Source organism: Oncorhynchus clarkii, unplaced genomic scaffold (genome assembly GCF_045791955.1).
Source record: "Oncorhynchus clarkii lewisi isolate Uvic-CL-2024 unplaced genomic scaffold, UVic_Ocla_1.0 unplaced_contig_10520_pilon_pilon, whole genome shotgun sequence".
NCBI lineage: Eukaryota > Metazoa > Chordata > Actinopteri > Salmoniformes > Salmonidae > Oncorhynchus > Oncorhynchus clarkii.
This window is the reverse complement of record NW_027258065.1, coordinates 110,637-129,555: the sequence shown is the minus strand read 5'-3', so window position 1 is coordinate 129,555 and position 18,919 is coordinate 110,637. Positions and strand designations below refer to the sequence as shown.

At 44.1% G+C, this 18,919-nt stretch overlaps 1 protein-coding gene across 2 annotated transcripts; it reads right to left on the bottom strand.

Annotated features, from left to right (window-relative positions):
• Positions 1-416: 416 nt before the first annotated feature.
• Positions 417-16,945, bottom strand: LOC139394710 (zinc finger DHHC-type containing 11). Of its 2 annotated transcripts, XM_071142810.1 has the most exons (12): positions 16,543-16,945; positions 16,312-16,345; positions 8,345-8,572; positions 7,242-7,420; positions 6,911-7,012; positions 6,496-6,620; positions 3,192-3,347; positions 2,645-2,763; positions 2,361-2,419; positions 1,953-2,013; positions 1,702-1,780; positions 417-1,055 (listed from the first exon to the last, which is right to left on the bottom strand). In XM_071142810.1, the coding sequence occupies exons 3-12, from the start codon at positions 8,570-8,572 to the stop codon at positions 961-963; spliced, it is 1,203 nt and encodes a 400-aa protein (XP_070998911.1). In that variant the 5' UTR covers positions 16,312-16,345; positions 16,543-16,945; the 3' UTR covers positions 417-960. The 2 variants fall into 2 exon arrangements, with proteins under 2 accessions (XP_070998911.1, XP_070998910.1); XM_071142809.1 differs by having other exon boundaries at positions 16,312-16,903.
• Positions 16,946-18,919: the final 1,974 nt, after the last annotated feature.

Genomic DNA, 18,919 nt, shown 5'->3' with positions numbered 1-18,919 from the left:
ACATGGAGAACTGGAGATGATATAACGCAGTGTCCACTGGGGCCAGGCAGGCTGGTGGTGAAACAGCACCAGAGGCTGGTGAGAGGAGGACACCTCATAATAATGTCTGGAATGGAGTGAACGGAATGGTATCAAACAAAATACATTCATTCCTTTTCATCCATTACTATGATCCGTGTCCTCCCCATTTAAAGTGCTACCAGCCACCACTGTACAGCACTCACGGATTATCCAAGACACTCAATTTACAGCTCCAGGAAATGTTTCTTAGGAATGACAAATGCTCTGTCACTTCCTTGCCTGGATAATACATAGGGTATAAATGAATGAGATTTATTGTAGTTCAATTGTAGTTCAAGGAGTCTCAGTAGCGCCACTGTGTGGTTAACTAGGGAATGGAACATTTCAGTCAAGAGTTTGTACGGTATGTTTACACATTTAATTTTTTTAAATTCAGGCAAGAACATTATGATCTGATATGGCTAAATTAACTCATACAACACAGGTAAAACAATTATTTAAATCCCCAGATAAAATACATACAATTGCTGCAATATAAATGTCCTTCCCGTCACTCAGTGTAAACATCCGATTAAAATAGTCAATTATGAATGTCCATTTCCAGTTTCAAGTGGTGATCGTCATAGGCAACAGCAGGACGCATCACAATGGTTTCAGTCCAGCATGAACATTCTATTTGTTCCCCAGTGTTGTGCTGGGTCAATACTGCTGCCGGTGGACGATTCCATGGCTTCTGACCAGACAACATCAACTGTCATTGTTTGTTCATTTCCCAAAGATTTGACATGTTGTATCGACCGCAGTTAGTCAACATCCAGTAGGTGATCTACTGTACTGCACACGGCCGACAGTCACTATGGCGTGTCAATGCCTTTAGTTCCTCAGGTAATGTGTGTGGCCACCTGCAGAGCATCAGAGACCAGCTACTGATGAGCTCTGTCAGTGCAAGGGACCCCCCTCACACGGGCCTGCTCTGGGGCCCTCTCCACCTCCACCCAACCTCCAGCCCAAGGGGTCATCCATCACCACTTCACCTTCCAGACAGAACATTTAAAACATGTCAGTGAGGAAAATCACAGCCATAATCACCTAGGGCTGTGTCCCAAATTGCACCATATTCCCTATGCAGTGCACTACTTTTGACCAGGACCCATATTCACTGGGGGCTGGTCAAAGGTGGTGAACTAAATAGGGAACAGAGTGTCATTTGGGACACAGCTCTTGCTAAATAGGAAAGACCCGTTTAAAAAAAGTTCATGCTGAATTGAAAATGTCTGCTCAAACTCCCCGGGTATAATCTGGGTGGGTAAACTCCCCGGGTATAATCTGGGTGGGTAAACTCCCCGGGTATAATCTGGGTGGGTAAACTCCCCGTGTATAATCTGGGTGGGTATACTGACCTGGTATACTCTGGGTGGGTAAACTCACCTGGTATAATCTGGGTGGGTTTACTCACCTGGTATAATCTGGGTGGGTTTACTCACCTGGTATAATCTGGGTGGGTTTACTCACCTGGTATAATCTGGGTGGGTTTACTCACCTGGTATAATCTGGGTGGGTAAACTCACCTGGTATAATCTGGGTGGGTTTACTCACCTGGTATAATCTGGGTGGGTAAACTCACCTGGTATAATCTGGGTGGGTTTACTCACCTGGTATAATCTGGGTGGGTAAACTCACCTGGTATAATCTGGGTGGGTAGCTCTGTGCCATAGTAAAAGCCATTTTCCTTTTCTGATGATTTAGTAAAGTTGTCCAACTAGAACAAGAACATATTGACTTATTTTATTATAATATTTTCTTGCAAAATGGTCCTAACTGATAGTTCTGAAACAAAAGACCTCCATACAGACAATACCCCAAATATTACTTTAGAATACGATGACGAAAGTAGTTTAGTGATAACCTTTCATTTGGTTAGGGTAACTGACCTCAGTACAGAAAGATCCAGAAGGTCGACTTGCAATAGTTCCCGTTTCCTGATTCTTGCAGCTACCACAGGAAAAAACAAGGAGGTGCCATGCAGAATGTGTGATTCTACAAGTCTATCTTTGAGATAACTACAATAATGTGTGATTCTACAAGTCTATCTTTGAGATAACTACAATAATGTGTGATTCTACAAGTCTATCTTTGAGATAACTACAATAATGTGTGATTCTACAAGTCTATCTTTGCGATAACTACAATAATGTGTGATTCTACAAGTCTATCTTTGAGATAACTTTTACACTTTGGAAGATTACAATTTCACAGCTGCATAGCAGAACTTCCAGCACCTGTGTCTGTATGCCAAACCAAATGCATCGGTATCATGATTTCCTAGTGGGATTACCTACCTGACACTGTCTGACAACAACGCATCACAATCGATGGAGGGCTCCATTTGCGGATGATTCTAAAAAACAATCAAATCAACATATCGATCCTGAGAATACATGATTGTGTAGTCTCACTTGTACCAAACTCATGGCTGTGGGATTGAAAAAAAACAGTTTGCATGCAACTATTGGAATTAGAGTTGCAAAATTCCAGTAACTTTCCCAAAATGCCAAGTTTTTCCAGAAATCCTGGTTGGTTAATCACCACGGCCAGATAGGAGTAGTGAAACAAAGGATCTGACCTGTCCTGCGTTGCCGTTGCTGTCAGATGACTGGGGAAAACCCATCTCTATGTCCTGCTGGCTGGCCTGTTTACGACGTCTTGTTATAATGTAGTCATACGTGCTCATTTTGTTGAACACTGCAGAGACCAGAGGAAGAGAAGACAGTAATGAAGGAAGGAAGACATGCAGTATGTAGCGTCTGGTTGTGATGACCTTGTGTAGTGTTAGAACACTGCAAGACAAACATCCTCAGAGAGAAACATTAAGTGTTGTCATGCCAACTCACACACAGATACACTATTGCATCGGTTCCACTGTACTAAATCAAGATAACATCTAGTATTTGGAAGGTATTCAAAAGTATTTTCACATATGTACAATATTCTAACCAGGTCTGGGCCCGTATTCACAAAGTCTCAGAACAGAACTGCTGATCGAGGATCAGTTTTGCCTTTCAGATCATAATGACAACGCTTATATGGACAGGGGGGAACCTGATCCTAGATCAGCACTTTTACTCTGAGACACTTGATACATACAGCCCTTGGACCAGTTTGTAACTCACAGAGATAGATGTGGAAGCCCAGGAGGTGAACCAGCAGCAGTAGAGAGCCAGTAGCCAACATGACCGTGAGGAAGGCGACAACCAGGAGACTCCCTGACCCTGTCTCCATGGGTGCCAGGGGCAGGAAGACCAGCCACGTCCCGTTACTCATCACACCTACAGACAGGAAGACCAGCAACGTCCCGTTACTCATCACACCTACAGACAGGAAGACCAGCAACGTCCCGTTACTCATCACACCTACAGACAGACAGGAAGACCAGCCACATCCCGTTACTCATCACACATACAGACAGGAAGACCAGCAACGTCCCATTACTCATCACACCTACAGACAGGAAGACCAGCAACGTCCCGTTACTCAACACACCTACAGACAGGAAGACCAGCAACGTCCCGTTACTCAACACACCTACAGACAGGAAGACCAGCCCCATCCCGTTACTCATCACACAACTGTGGTGTGGAGATGAACTCACTGGTAAACTGTGGTGTGGAGATGAACTCACTGGTAAACTGTGGTGTGGAGATGAACTCCCTGGTAAACTGTGGTGTGGAGGTGAACTCCCTGGTAAACTGTGATGTGGAGGTGAACTCCCTGGTAAACTGTGGTGTGGAGGTGAACTCCCTGGTAAACTGTGGTGTGGAGGTGAACTCCCTGGTAAACTGTGGTGTGGAGGTGAACTCCCTGGTAAACTGTGGTGTGGAGGTGAACTCCCTGGTAAACTGTGGTGTGGAGGTGAACTCCCTGGTAAACTGTGGTGTGGAGGTGAACTCCCTGGTAAACTGTGGTGTGGAGATGAACTCACTGGTAAACTGTAGTGTGGAGATAAACTCACTGGTAAACTGTGGTGTGGAGATAAACTCACTGGTAAACTGTGGTGCGGAGATAAACTCACTGGTAAACTGTGGTGCTGAGATAAACTCCCTGGTAAACTGTGGTGTGGAGATAAACTCACTGGTAAACTGTGGTGCGGAGATAAACTCACTGGTAAACTGTGGTGCAGAGATAAACTCACTGGTAAACTGTGGTGCAGAGATAAACTCACTGGTAAACTGTGGTGTGGAGATAAACTCACTGGTAAACTGTGGTGCGGTGCGGAGATAAACTCACTGGTAAACTGTGGTGCGGAGATAAACTCACTGGTAAACTCTGGTGTGGAGATAAACTCACTGGTAAACTGTGGTGTGGAGATAAACTCACTTGTAAACTGTGGTGCAGAGATAAACTCACTGGTAAACTGTGGTGCGGTGCGGAGATAAATTCACTGGTAAACTGTGCTGCGGTGCAGAGATAAACTCACTGGTAAACTGTGGTGCAGAGATAAACTCACTGGTAAACTGTGGTGCGATGCGGAGATAAACTCACTGGTAAACTGTGGTGCGGAGATAAACTCACTGGTAAACTGTGGTGCGGTGCGGAGATAAACTCACTGGTAAACTGTGGTGCGGTGTGGAGATGAACTCACTGGTAAACTGTGGTGTGGAGATAAACTCACTGGTAAACTGTGGTGCGGAATTAAACTCACTGGTAAACTGTGGTGCGGTGCGGAGATAAACTCACTGGTAAACTGTGGTGCGGAGATAAACTCACTGGTAAACTGTGGTGCGGTGCGGAGATAAACTCACTGGTAAACTGTGGTGTGGAGATAAACTCACTGGTAAACTGTGGTGCGGAGATAAACTCACTGGTAAACTGTGGTGCGGAGATAAACTCACTGGTAAACTGTGGTGTGGAGATAAACTCACTGGTAAACTGTGGTGTGGAGATAAACTCACTGGTAAACTGTGGTGTGGAGATAAACTCACTGGTAAACTGTGGTGCGGTGTGGAGATGAACTCACTGGTAAACTGTGGTGCGGTGCGGAGATAAACTCACTGGTAAACTGTGGTGTGGAGATGAACTCACTGGTAAACTGTGATGCGGAGATAAACTCACTGGTAAACTGTGATGTGGAGATAAACTCACTGGTAAACTGTGATGCGGCGATAAACTCACTGGTAAACTGTGGTGTGGAGATAAACTCACTGGTAAACTGTGGTGCGATGCGGAGATAAACTCACTGGTAAACTGTGGTGCGGTGCGGAGATAAACTCACTGGTAAACTGTGGTGCGGAGATAAACTCCCTGGTAAACTGTGATGCGGAGATAAACTCACTGGTAAACTGTTGTGCGGAGATAAACTCACTGGTAAACTGTGGTGTGGAGATAAACTCACTGGTAAACTGTGGTGCGGTGCGGAGATAAACTCACTGGTAAACTGTTGTGCGGAGATAAACTCACTGGTAAACTGTGGTGTGGAGATAAACTCACTGGTAAACTGTGGTCCGGTGCGGAGATAAACTCACTGGTAAACTGTGGTGCGGTGCGGAGATAAACTCACTGGTAAACTGTGGTGCGGTGCGGAGATAAACTCACTGGTAAACTGTGGTGTGGAGGTGAACTCCCTGGTAAACTGTGGTGTGGAGATAAACTCACTGGTAAACTGTGGTGCGGAGATAAACTCACTGGTAAACTGTGGTGCGGAGATAAACTCACTGGTAAACTGTGGTGTGGAGATAAACTCACTGGTAAACTGTGGTGCAGAGATAAACTCACTGGTAAACTGTGGTGCGGAGATAAACTCACTGGTAAACTGTGGTGCGGAGATGAACTCCCTGGTAAACTGTGGTGTGGAGATAAACTCACTGGTAAACTGTGGTGCGGAGATGAACTCCCTGGTAAACTGTGGTGCGGTGCGGAGATAAACTCACTGGTAAACTGTGGTGCGGAGATGAACTCCCTGGTAAACTGTGGTGCGGTGCGGAGATAAACTCACTGGTAAACTGAGGTGCGGAGATAAACTCACTGGTAAACTGTTGTGCGGAGATAAACTCACTGGTAAACTGTGGTGTGGAGATGAACTCACTGGTAAACTGTGGTGCGGTGCGGAGATAAACTCACTGGTAAACTGTGGTGTGGAGATAAACTCACTGGTAAACTGTGGTGCGGAGATAAACTCACTGGTAAACTGTGGTGCAGAGATAAACTCACTGGTAAACTGTGGTGCGGTGCAGAGATAAACTCACTGGTAAACTGTGGTGCGGTGCAGAGATAAACTCACTGGTAAACTGTGGTGCGGTGCAGAGATAAACTCACTGGTAAACTGTGGTGCGGTGCGGAGATAAACTCACTGGTAAACTGTGGTGCGGAGATAAACTCACTGGTAAACTGTGGTGCTGAGATAAACTCACTGGTAAACTGTGGTGCGATGATGAGATAAACTCACTGGTAAACTGTGGTGCGGTGCGGAGATAAACTCACTGGTAAACTGTGGTGCGGTGCGGAGACTGGCAGGGTCCATATAATGCTGGATGAAGATGAACAGGACGACCATGAGAAGCACAAGGACGCCCAGTGTAGCAGACAACACCGTCACAAAGAAGTACCTGAGGAGGAGAAACATAGAGAAATGTGGCTTTGATCTCAATCAAATGTATTGGATTTAACCTTGTCCTTTTTATATGAGCCACAAAGTGCTTTCCAGTTACCCGGCCCAGACCCCAAAGAGCAAGCAAAGCAGAAGCTAAAGCAAAGTGGCTGAAATAAACTACATTTAAAAAGAACGATACTCAAAACAATATTTCCTCAAACTCTTAGTAGTCAACGTTGACTGAAATGGGCCATCCTCCCATCCTCCCATCCTCCCATCCTCCCATCCTCCCATGCTTCCTCTTACCAGTAGTTCTGCCCCCCCACACAGTTGTTCAGCCATTTACAGTGGTGGTCAAAGTCTTCAATACACTTGTTGCACACACCACAGTGTTTCACTTTCGGGTCCCTAGAGAAAGACACAGACACCACATCAACCTTGTTGATTTCTTCAATGAGAAAAAAAACAGTATAATATTTTATAGTATAATGCAACAGGCCAGAAATATATACTTTTAAAGGGGTAATCCTGAATTCAAACCAGAACCAAATGTCCGGCCGCCACTTTTAAAAGTGAATGAAAACATTTGACCAATTCCAGATTGCCCTTTTTAACGAGACTTGTGTGAGATACATACACATTGATTTTACACAGGTAGCAGTGTAGGTTGTGGATAACATGTGGTTGTTTCTTCTTGTCGAAGACAGGCAGTGGGTTGGAGTAGCTCTTCTTGGCACGGACGCCTGCCTCTGCTGGGTCTATAGACACGGCAGCTAGATGGCTGACCAGGTGCACAATGAAGGCTATACCAGTCAGCTGCATAGTGGAAAGGTCAAGGGACTAACAAGGGAAATATTGATACGATTGATCAAATAGCCACAGCATGAACCATATTAGAATCCAAACCAGCTTGAATATCTGATTCAGTATCGACGTATGACATAGTGTCCACTCTCAGTCCAGATGTCATTTTCACAGACCTCACAGTGACTTCAAATGACTATACGGTATACTAGTGAATAATATAACATTCAACTCATTCATGATCTTCTCACAGAAGATTCCATTGTGTGTGGAGGAGCCACACATAAGAAACGGGGCCTTTAGGAGAGCCATCGAGGTACACAAAAGCTTCTCTATGTGAGGAGGAGTAGTAGTGCCAAGTCTGAATAAATCTACCCTTTCTGTTTCTGCCATCAACCTGCTAGTCTTTAAACAAGAGGTGCAGCTGACATCATACTGCAGTCAAATCAAGACAAAAGAGCTGTGATGACAGTGGCTTACATCCCAAATGGCACCCTATTCCCTACATAGTGCACTACTTTAGGTCAAAAGTTGTGTACTGTGTAGGGAATAGGGTGCCATTTTGGGACGCAAGGCAACACCAAAGCCTTCTGGGCAATTTATAGGTCTTGCTCTTCACTCAAAGCAGAAATATTTCAGGAACTGAAACCAAGCAAGACATCTCGCAGAAAACATCTGACCTGAACCCCTCGGTCAAATATTTACACTTATTTGAGTTGAGAATGACTTTTGGTACTATTCTATTGGAAAACTGGAAAACTAAATCAAATGGTTCTACTTGTACCTGGAAAACTAATTTTATTGGTTCTACTTGTACCAGGCAAAGTAAATTGAGTGCAGCCCAAGTATTTGAAAGTGTTTGACCCCAGGCCCCCTTGAAACCTCTTCAACCTCTGCTTTCGACCCAGAGTCCTTGACTCCTTGAGTAAAGGTTACAGAGTAGGCCATGTGGCTCCAGGGTGAAGGTAGTAGTGGGATATAGATCCCGAAGCCAACTACAGCCATGTAGCTGTATATTGTCCATCCCACCAGCTGGAAGGAGTGAGGGGGACAGGCCCAGCCGTTAACCCTGGAGAGAGATGCTGTCGAGGGGGTCACCAGCTCATTCCTGCTGCTGCCGCGTGCAGGGGCCGTCCGCCTCAGCCCCCGCCCAAAACAGCTCATCTGGAACACAGAAGACAGCGACACATAGGATCAAGGTCCTATGTTTGAACTTGCAACCTTCCGGTTACTAGTCCAACGCTCTAACCACTAGGCTACCCTGCCGCCCCATTCAGTGCACTACTTTAAACCAGGACCCATAGTGCTCTGTCTGTAGTGCACTATATAGAGACAAGTGTGCCATTTGGGACACATCCCAGGCATTTCTCCTGAACACAATACCTGACCAGGAAAACCTCTGGTTATAGACTATGGTGCCTAGGACCCTGGTTATAGTCTATGATGATTAGGACCCTGGTAATAGACTATGATGACTAGGACCCTGGTTATAGACTATGATGACTAGGACCCTGGTTATAGACTATGGTGCCTAGGACCCTGGTTATAGACTATGATGACTAGGACCCTGGTTATAGACCCTGGTTATAGACTATGATGACTAGGACCCTGGTTATAGACTATGCTGACTAGGACCCTGGTTTTGACTATGCTGACTAGGACCCTGGTTATAGACTATGATGACTAGGACCCTGGTTATAGACTATGATGACTAGGACACTGGTTATAGACTATGCTGACTAGGACCCTGGTTTTGACTATGCTGACTAGGACCCTGGTTATAGACTACAACCCTGGTTATAGGCTACAACCCTGGTTATAGTCTATGATGACTAGGACCCTGGTTATAGACTAGAACCCTGGTTATAGACTACAACCCTGGTTATAGGCTACAACCCTGGTTATAGTCTATGATGACTAGGACCCTGGTTATAGACTATGATGACTAGGACCCTGGTTATAGACTATGATGACTAGGACCCTGGTTATAGACTATATTGACTAGGACCCTGGTTTGGTTATAGACTATGATGACTTGGACCCTGGTTATAGACTATGCTGACTAGGACCCTGGTTATAGACTATGATGACTAGGACCCTGGTTATAGACTATATTGACTAGGACCCTGGTTTGGTTATAGACTATGATGACTAGGACCCTGGTTATAGTCTATGATGACTAGGACCCTGGTTATAGACTATGATGACTAGGACCCTGGTTATAGACTATGATGACTAGGACCCTGGTTATAGACTATGATGACTAGGACCCTGGTTATAGACTATGCTGACTAGGACCCTGGTTATAGACTATGATGACTAGGACCCTGGTTATAGACTATATTGACTAGGACCCTGGTTTGGTTATAGACTATGATGACTTGGACCCTGGTTATAGACTATGATGACAAGGACCCTGGTTATAGACTATATTGACTAGGACCCTGGTTTGGTTATTGACTATGATGACTAGGACCCTGGTTATAGTCTATGATGACTAGAACCCTGGTTATAGACTATAATGACTAGGACCCTGGTTATAGACTATAATGACTAGGACCCTGGTTATAAACTATAATGACTAGGACCCTGGTTATAGACTATGATGACTAGGACCCTGGTTATAGACTATGATGACTAGGACCCTGGTTATAGACTATATTGACTAGGACCCTGGTTTGGTTATAGACTATGATAACTAGGACCCTGGTTACAGTCTATGATAACTAGGACCCTGGTTATAGACTATGATGACTAGGACCCTGGTTATAGACTATGCTGACTAGGACCCTGGTTTTGACTATGCTGACTAGGACCCTGGTTATAGACTACAACCCTGGTTATACTACAACCCTGGTTATAGGCTACAACCCTGGTTATAGTCTATGATGACTAGGACCCTGGTTATAGACTAGAACCCTGGTTATAGACTACAACCCTGGTTATAGGCTACAACCCTGGTTATAGTCTATGATGACTAGGACCCTGGTTATAGACTATGATGACTAGGACCCTGGTTATAGACTATGATGACTAGGACCCTGGTTATAGACTATATTGACTAGGACCCTGGTTTGGTTATAGACTATGATGACTTGGACCCTGGTTATAGACTATGATGACTAGGACCCTGGTTATAGACTGTGCTGACTAGGACCCTGGTTATAGACTATGATGACTAGGACCCTGGTTATAGACTATATTGACTAGGACCCTGGTTTGGTTATAGACTATGATGACTAGGACCCTGGTTATAGTCTATGATGACTAGGACCCTGGTTATAGACTATAATGACTAGGACCCTGGTTATAGACTATAATGACTAGGACCCTGGTTATAGACTATAATGACTAGGACCCTGGTTATAAACTATAATGACTAGGACCCTGGTTATAGACTATGATGACTAGGACCCTGGTTATAGACTATGATGACTAGGACCCTGGTTATAGACTATATTGACTAGGACCCTGGTTTGGTTATAGACTATGATGACTTGGACCCTGGTTATAGACTATGCTGACTAGGACCCTGGTTATAGACTATGATGACTAGGACCCTGGTTATAGACTATATTGACTAGGACCCTGGTTTGGTTATAGACTATGATGACTAGGACCCTGGTTATAGTCTATGATGACTAGGACCCTGGTTATAGACTATGATGACTAGGACCCTGGTTATAGACTATGATGACTAGGACCCTGGTTATAGACTATGATGACTAGGACCCTGGTTATAGACTATGCTGACTAGGACCCTGGTTATAGACTATGATGACTAGGACCCTGGTTATAGACTATATTGACTAGGACCCTGGTTTGGTTATAGACTATGATGACTTGGACCCTGGTTATAGACTATGATGACTAGGACCCTGGTTATAGACTATGCTGACTAGGACCCTGGTTATAGACTCTAATGACTAGGACCCTGGTTTGGTTATAGACTATGATGACTTGGACCCTGGTTATAGACTATGCTGACTAGGACCCTGGTTATAGACTATGATGACTAGGACCCTGGTTATAGACTATATTGACTAGGACCCTGGTTTGGTTATAGACTATGATGACTAGGACCCTGGTTATAGTCTATGATGACTAGGACCCTGGTTATAGACTATGATGACTAGGACCCTGGTTATAGACTATGATGACTAGGACCCTGGGTATAGACTATGATGACTAGGACCCTGGTTATAGACTATGCTGACTAGGACCCTGGTTATAGACTATGATGACTAGGACCCTGGTTATAGACTATATTGACTAGGACCCTGGTTTGGTTATAGACTATGATGACTTGCACCCTGGTTATAGACTATGATGACTAGGACCCTGGTTATAGACTATGCTGACTAGGACCCTGGTTATAGACTATGATGACTAGGACCCTGGTTATAGACTATATTGACTAGGACCCTGGTTTGGTTATAGACTATGATGACTAGGACCCTGGTTATAGTCTATGATGACTAGAACCCTGGTTATAGACTATAATGACTAGGACCCTGGTTATAGACTATAATGACTAGGACCCTGGTTATAAACTATAATGACTAGGACCCTGGTTATAGACTATGATGACTAGGACCCTGGTTATAGACTATGATGACTAGGACCCTGGTTATAGACTATATTGACTAGGACCCTGGTTTGGTTATAGACTATGATAACTAGGACCCTGGTTATAGTCTATGATAACTAGGACCCTGGTTATAGACTATGATGACTAGGACCCTGGTTATAGACTATGCTGACTAGGACCCTGGTTTTGACTATGCTGACTAGGACCCTGGTTATAGACTACAACCCTGGTTATACTACAACCCTGGTTATAGGCTACAACCCTGGTTATAGTCTATGATGACTGGGACCCTGGTTATAGACTAGAACCCTGGTTATAGACTACAACCCTGGTTATAGGCTACAACCCTGGTTATAGTCTATGATGACTAGGACCCTGGTTATAGACTATGATGACTAGGACCCTGGTTATAGACTATGATGACTAGGACCCTGGTTATAGACTATATTGACTAGGACCCTGGTTTGGTTATAGACTATGATGACTTGGACCCTGGTTATAGACTATGATGACTAGGACCCTGGTTATAGACTGTGCTGACTAGGACCCTGGTTATAGACTATATTGACTAGGACCCTGGTTATAGACTATGATGACTAGGACCCTGGTTATAGACTATATTGACTAGGACCCTGGTTTGGTTATAGACTATGATGACTTGGACCCTGGTTATAGACTATGATGACTAGGACCCTGGTTATAGACTGTGCTGACTAGGACCCTGGTTATAGACTATGATGACTAGGACCCTGGTTATAGACTATATTGACTAGGACCCTGGTTTGGTTATAGACTATGATGACTAGGACCCTGGTTATAGTCTATGATGACTAGGACCCTGGTTATAGACTATAATGACTAGGACCCTGGTTATAGACTATAATGACTAGGACCCTGGTTATAAACTATAATGACTAGGACCCTGGTTATAGACTATGATGACTAGGACCCTGGTTATAGACTATGATGACTAGGACCCTGGTTATAGACTATATTGACTAGGACCCTGGTTTGGTTATAGACTATGATAACTAGGACCCTGGTTACAGTCTATGATAACTAGGACCCTGGTTATAGACTATGATGACTAGGACCCTGGTTATAGACTATGCTGACTAGGACCCTGGTTTTGACTATGCTGACTAGGACCCTGGTTATAGACTACAACCCTGGTTATACTACAACCCTGGTTATAGGCTACAACCCTGGTTATAGTCTATGATGACTAGGACCCTGGTTATAGACTAGAACCCTGGTTATAGACTACAACCCTGGTTATAGGCTACAACCCTGGTTATAGTCTATGATGACTAGGACCCTGGTTATAGACTATGATGACTAGGACCCTGGTTATAGACTATGATGACTAGGACCCTGGTTATAGACTATATTGACTAGGACCCTGGTTTGGTTATAGACTATGATGACTAGGACCCTGGTTATAGACTGTGCTGACTAGGACACTGGTTATAGACTATGATGACTAGGACCCTGGTTATAGACTATATTGACTAGGACCCTGGTTTGGTTATAGACTATGATGACTAGGACCCTGGTTATAGTCTATGATGACTAGGACCCTGGTTATAGACTATAATGACTAGGATCCTGGTTATAGACTATAATGACTAGGACCCTGGTTATAGACTATAATGACTAGGACCCTGGTTATAAACTATAATGACTAGGACCCTGGTTATAGACTATGATGACTAGGACCCTGGTTATAGACTATGATGACTAGGACCCTGGTTATAGACTATATTGACTAGGACCCTGGTTTGGTTATAGACTATGATGACTTGGACCCTGGTTATAGACTATGCTGACTAGGACCCTGGTTATAGACTATGATGACTAGGACCCTGGTTATAGACTATATTGACTAGGACCCTGGTTTGGTTATAGACTATGATGACTAGGACCCTGGTTATAGTCTATGATGACTAGGACCCTGGTTATAGACTATGATGACTAGGACCCTGGTTATAGACTATGATGACTAGGACCCTGGTTATAGACTATGATGACTAGGACCCTGGTTATAGACTATGCTGACTAGGACCCTGGTTATAGACTATGATGACTAGGACCCTGGTTATAGACTATATTGACTAGGACCCTGGTTTGGTTATAGACTATGATGACTTGGACCCTGGTTATAGACTATGATGACTAGGACCCTGGTTATAGACTATGCTGACTAGGACCCTGGTTATAGACTATGATGACTAGGACCCTGGTTTGGTTATAGACTATGATGACTTGGACCCTGGTTATAGACTATGCTGACTAGGACCCTGGTTATAGACTATGATGACTAGGACCCTGGTTATAGACTATATTGACTAGGACCCTGGTTTGGTTATAGACTATGATGACTAGGACCCTGGTTATAGTCTATGATGACTAGGACCCTGGTTATAGACTATGATGACTAGGACCCTGGTTATAGACTATGCTGACTAGGACCCTGGTTATAAACTATAATGACTAGGACCCTGGTTATAGACTATGATGACTAGGACCCTGGTTATAGACTATGATGACTAGGACCCTGGTTATAGACTATATTGACTAGGACCCTGGTTTGGTTATAGACTATGATAACTAGGACCCTGGTTATAGTCTATGATGACTAGGACCCTGGTTATAGACTATAATGACTAGGACCCTGGTTATAGACTATAATGACTAGGACCCTGGTTATAGACTATAATGACTAGGACCCTGGTTATAGACTATAATGACTAGGACCCTGGTTATAGACTATGATGACTAGGACCCTGGTTATAGACTATGATGACTAGGACCCTGGTTATAGACTATATTGACTAGGACCCTGGTTTGGTTATAGACTATGATAACTAGGACCCTGGTTATAGTCTATGATGACTAGGATCCAAAGTTCTTCATTCCCCCCCCCTTCCATCATCACACCAAAAGTGAAAGGATGTTTTGTGTCTCTTTTAGAATGCATGATGCCACACTTGGTAGGCTGCGGTTACATTTGCCAGGGAAATTAGTTGAGTTGGAGCATGACGGCATCGTTACCATCCCCCACAACCATCCTGTATTAACAGCTTTTCTCACAGTGTCCATAGCGGTTCAGCATAATATCTAAACACTCTGGGCCGACGTCCCAAATGGCACCCGATTCCCTATATATTACACTATTTCTGACCAGGACCCATAGCGCTCTAGTCGAGTGTAGTGCCCTATATAAAGAACAGGGTGCCGTTTGGGACGGACTCAACTGTGGTCATAATATCCAACCCTTCTGGACGGTTTTGGTTAAGATGAAAACAAATCTACTTCCTTTTCTTTGGACTATCGGGTTTTTAAAAACAGAAGTTCGTTTCACAAGGAGGATATTGCTTTGAGCAGTCAGGCAGGCACAACATTTTAACCTTTCCCAATCAAAGCTGAACTTTTTCTATGACATTTACGCGGACAAACACCTCCTATGCCACGATGTTTCTATCGTTATATCTGACTTAAAATGGTCCCTTCCTCGTCTTACCTTCTCCACTAAGCTGTCAAAATCATAATGACCTTTCTCTTTATTCTCAAAATTCAATTGTCAGAATGTTAGTGCATGAAAAATGATGATGCTGTAGAGCTAATCGTTTTGTCGTCATCTTAAATTTGGCACACCTGGGCATTGAGCCAGCGCTTTGACATGGGCGTATGATCCTGTCTGCCTCCTGAGTTCATTGACAGGGGTTGAAATTCAGTTGCCTAGCAAATTCAGTAATAAATCCCTGTGGTGTATTCATTAAGCGCCATACGGAAGAAAATGTACTGAAACTGGGAAAGACTAGTCTGGACTAAACCCTCGTTTTCGTTTGCAGTTGCAAAACGTTTTGCTCCGGTGTGGACTAATGAATAGGACCCAGGCTTCTTATTTGCGCTCCTGCCAATCGGATGGTTTCTCCGACTACACTGTTTTGCTAGGCAAATAATGTAGCCCTAGTTCCCACAATAGTTGAAACATAAATCGAGACAGGAAAATGTATAGTGAGTCAAATGGCTTTAATATATAGAAGCCATAACAAAATGCACCAACCGGACGTTAAACTGCGAATGTTCCATGATGCGTTTTGTTTTCATCATCTGTCAGTCACACACTCAACAACGCTAGCAAACACCACAATCAGAACTAACCATTTTCCAAAACACCAACGTGCACAGCTGCAAACATAAAATACATACACTGATTATACACATATCATAACACATCAAATAAGCTATTGAAGTGTACCTTTTTACATCTGTAAAGTGTATTCAAAATTATTAGAAAATTACTTACTTTTGTCGGATGGCGTTCAAAAACGAAAAGCACACTGTGATGACAAAAATAAATATTAGCTCAAATTAAGAAGCATAATTCACCGTCTTGATTGCCCATAATTGTTTGTTTTACCCAATCAGTCGGACTTTTGTCTCAGCTACAGTCTCTTGCCAAAACGCAAAAGCGCACTGAATCAATTGGTCAGGCAACAATTAGGAAGGCTACTAGGCTATATAAAATGTAACGTACGTAAGTCCATAGTAAGATCCATATCAAAGGAACTCGCACGGTGCGTGTCAGTCAATCATCATAACTTGGAGAACTTATCTCGCGGTGCGACCACTGCTATGGAAACTGGCCTTGGAGAAACGCGCATGCCCCGTACACGGTCATAATAGAACTCCCTCTAAAAGGATGCCTTTTAACCAGGCTGACTGCACAACCAAGTTTGAGTATTTTGCATACCTAAAACATTATACTTTTTAAAATAAAAATGAAATATGTGTGTAACTCTAGCCCTATGACCTCGGCATTGCATCCAACTTCATGTAGCCTAATTAGGGAGATTCCTTTCCATGACTTGTTTGTTTCTTTTGGAGCAATTGACTTTACAGTTATTATGCTACACCATTTATAGCCTCCACAGAATAACGGGAACTGAAACCAGGTAGGACATACTATGTCAGTGAAACTTCTGCTTTCTTAACAGACTCCTACACATACTTTAAAGCTTGCATCCTAAATGGATCCCTGTTCCCTTTATAGTGCACTTTGTGCCAGGGCCCATTTGGGATGCAGCCTTTAAAGTATAAGTCTGTTCCAGTTCATCCCAAAGGTGTTCGATGGGGTTGAGATTTCCCTTCACTGGATCTAAGGAGCCTTGCCAGAACCATGAAAAACAGCCCCAGGCCATTATTCCTCCTCCACCAAACTTTACAGTTGGCACTATGCATTGGGGCAGGTAGGGCTCTCCTTGGCATCCGCCAAACCCAGATTCGTCTGTCGGACTGCCAGATCGTGAAGCGTGATTCATCACTCAAGAGAACGCATTTCCACTGCTCCAGAGTCCAATGGCGGCGAGCTTTACACCACTCCAGCCGATGCTTGGCATTGCGCATGGTGATATCAGGCTTGTGTGCGGCTGCTCGGCCATGGAAAACCATTTCTTGAAGCTCCTGACAAACAGTTCTTGTGCTGATGTTGCTTCCAGGGGCAGTTTGAAACTCTAGTAATGAGTTTTACAACCGAGGACAGATGATTTTTATGCCCTACACACTTCAGCACTCGGTTGTCCCGTTCTGTGAGCTTGTGTGGCCTACGACTTCGCGGCTGAGCCGTTGTTGCTACTAGATGTTTCCACTTCACAACAGCTCTTACAGTTGACCGGGCCAGCTCTAGCAGGGCAGAAATTTGACAAACTGACTTGTTGGAAAGGTGGCATCCTATGACGGTGCCACCTTGAAAGTCACTGAGCTCTTCAGTAAGGCCATTCTACTGCCAATGTTTGTCTATGGAGATTGCATGGCTGTGAGCTCGATTTTATACACCTGTCAGCAATGGGTGTGGCTGAAATAGCTGAATCCACTAATTTGATGGGCTGTCCACATACATACTTTTGTATATATAGTGTATATTGTTCCTTTGTACCCTGTTTCTTACCTGTCCCTAATGGTCTGAATGAACCCTTTTCATAACTTGATGGGCATAAACCAGCACAGACCTACTAACAACATTGACATTCATTTCAGTGTGATGTTTCAAACTCAACATTACATAGTCTCTTTCCTCACAGCCACAGAGGTACAGTGGCTGTGAGAAGAGACGGAACATTGTGACGGAACAACTGTGTTACCTTTCCATGAATACAAGAGTCCATTCTAGAATTGTCCTTAAATAGAACACAGTCCAGCTAAAACTGGTGGGTTGGACATGTAGCTTAGGAACAATAGCTCTTGGGTGGCCTGTAAGAGACTCCACTCCAACATGCTTGTTCCTTTTCTCTCTAACAGTGGGCAGCCATGTAAACACAGGGACCAGTCCTTTTCTCTCTAACAGTGGGCAGCCATGTAAACACAGGGACCAGTCCTTTTCTCTCTAACAGTGGGCAGCCATGTAAACACAGGGACCAGTCCTTTTCTCTCTAACAGTGGGCAGCCATGTAAACACAGGGACCAGTCCTTTTCTCTCTAACAGTGGGCAGCCATGTAAACACAGGGACCAGTCCTTTTCTCTCTAACAGTGGGCAGCCATGTAAACACAGGGACCAGTCCTTTTCTATCTAACAGTGGGCAGCCATGTAAACACAGGGACCAGTCCTTTTCTCTCTAACAGTGGGCAGCCATGTAAACACAGGGACCAGTCCTTTTCTCTCTAACAGTGGGCAGCCATGTAAACACAGGGACCAGTCCTTTTCTCTCTAACAGTGGGCAGCCATGTAAACACAGGGACCAGTCCTTTTCTCTCTAACAGTGGGCAGCCATGTAAACACAGGGACCAGTCCTTTTCTCACTAACAGTGGGCAGCCATGTAAACACAGGGACAAGTCCTTTTCTCACTAACAGTGGGCAGCCATGTAAACACAGGGTCCTTTTCACAGCGGACCAACACAACCTGCGTGATAACATCC

Bases quoted from the DNA above. Each gene is read 5' to 3' on its own strand.
- LOC139394710 (XM_071142810.1), bottom strand. From the start codon at position 8,572: ATGAGCTGTTTTGGGCGGGGGCTGAGGCGGACGGCCCCTGCACGCGGC. The intron at 2,420-2,644 runs GTCAGATCCTTT...ATTGTTTTTTAG, and splicing joins GCAACGGCAACGCAGGACAG to AATCATCCGCAAATGGAGCC. The intron at 1,056-1,701 runs GTGAGTTTACCC...TCTGTCTGGAAG, and splicing joins ACCCACCCAGATTATACCAG to GTGAAGTGGTGATGGATGAC.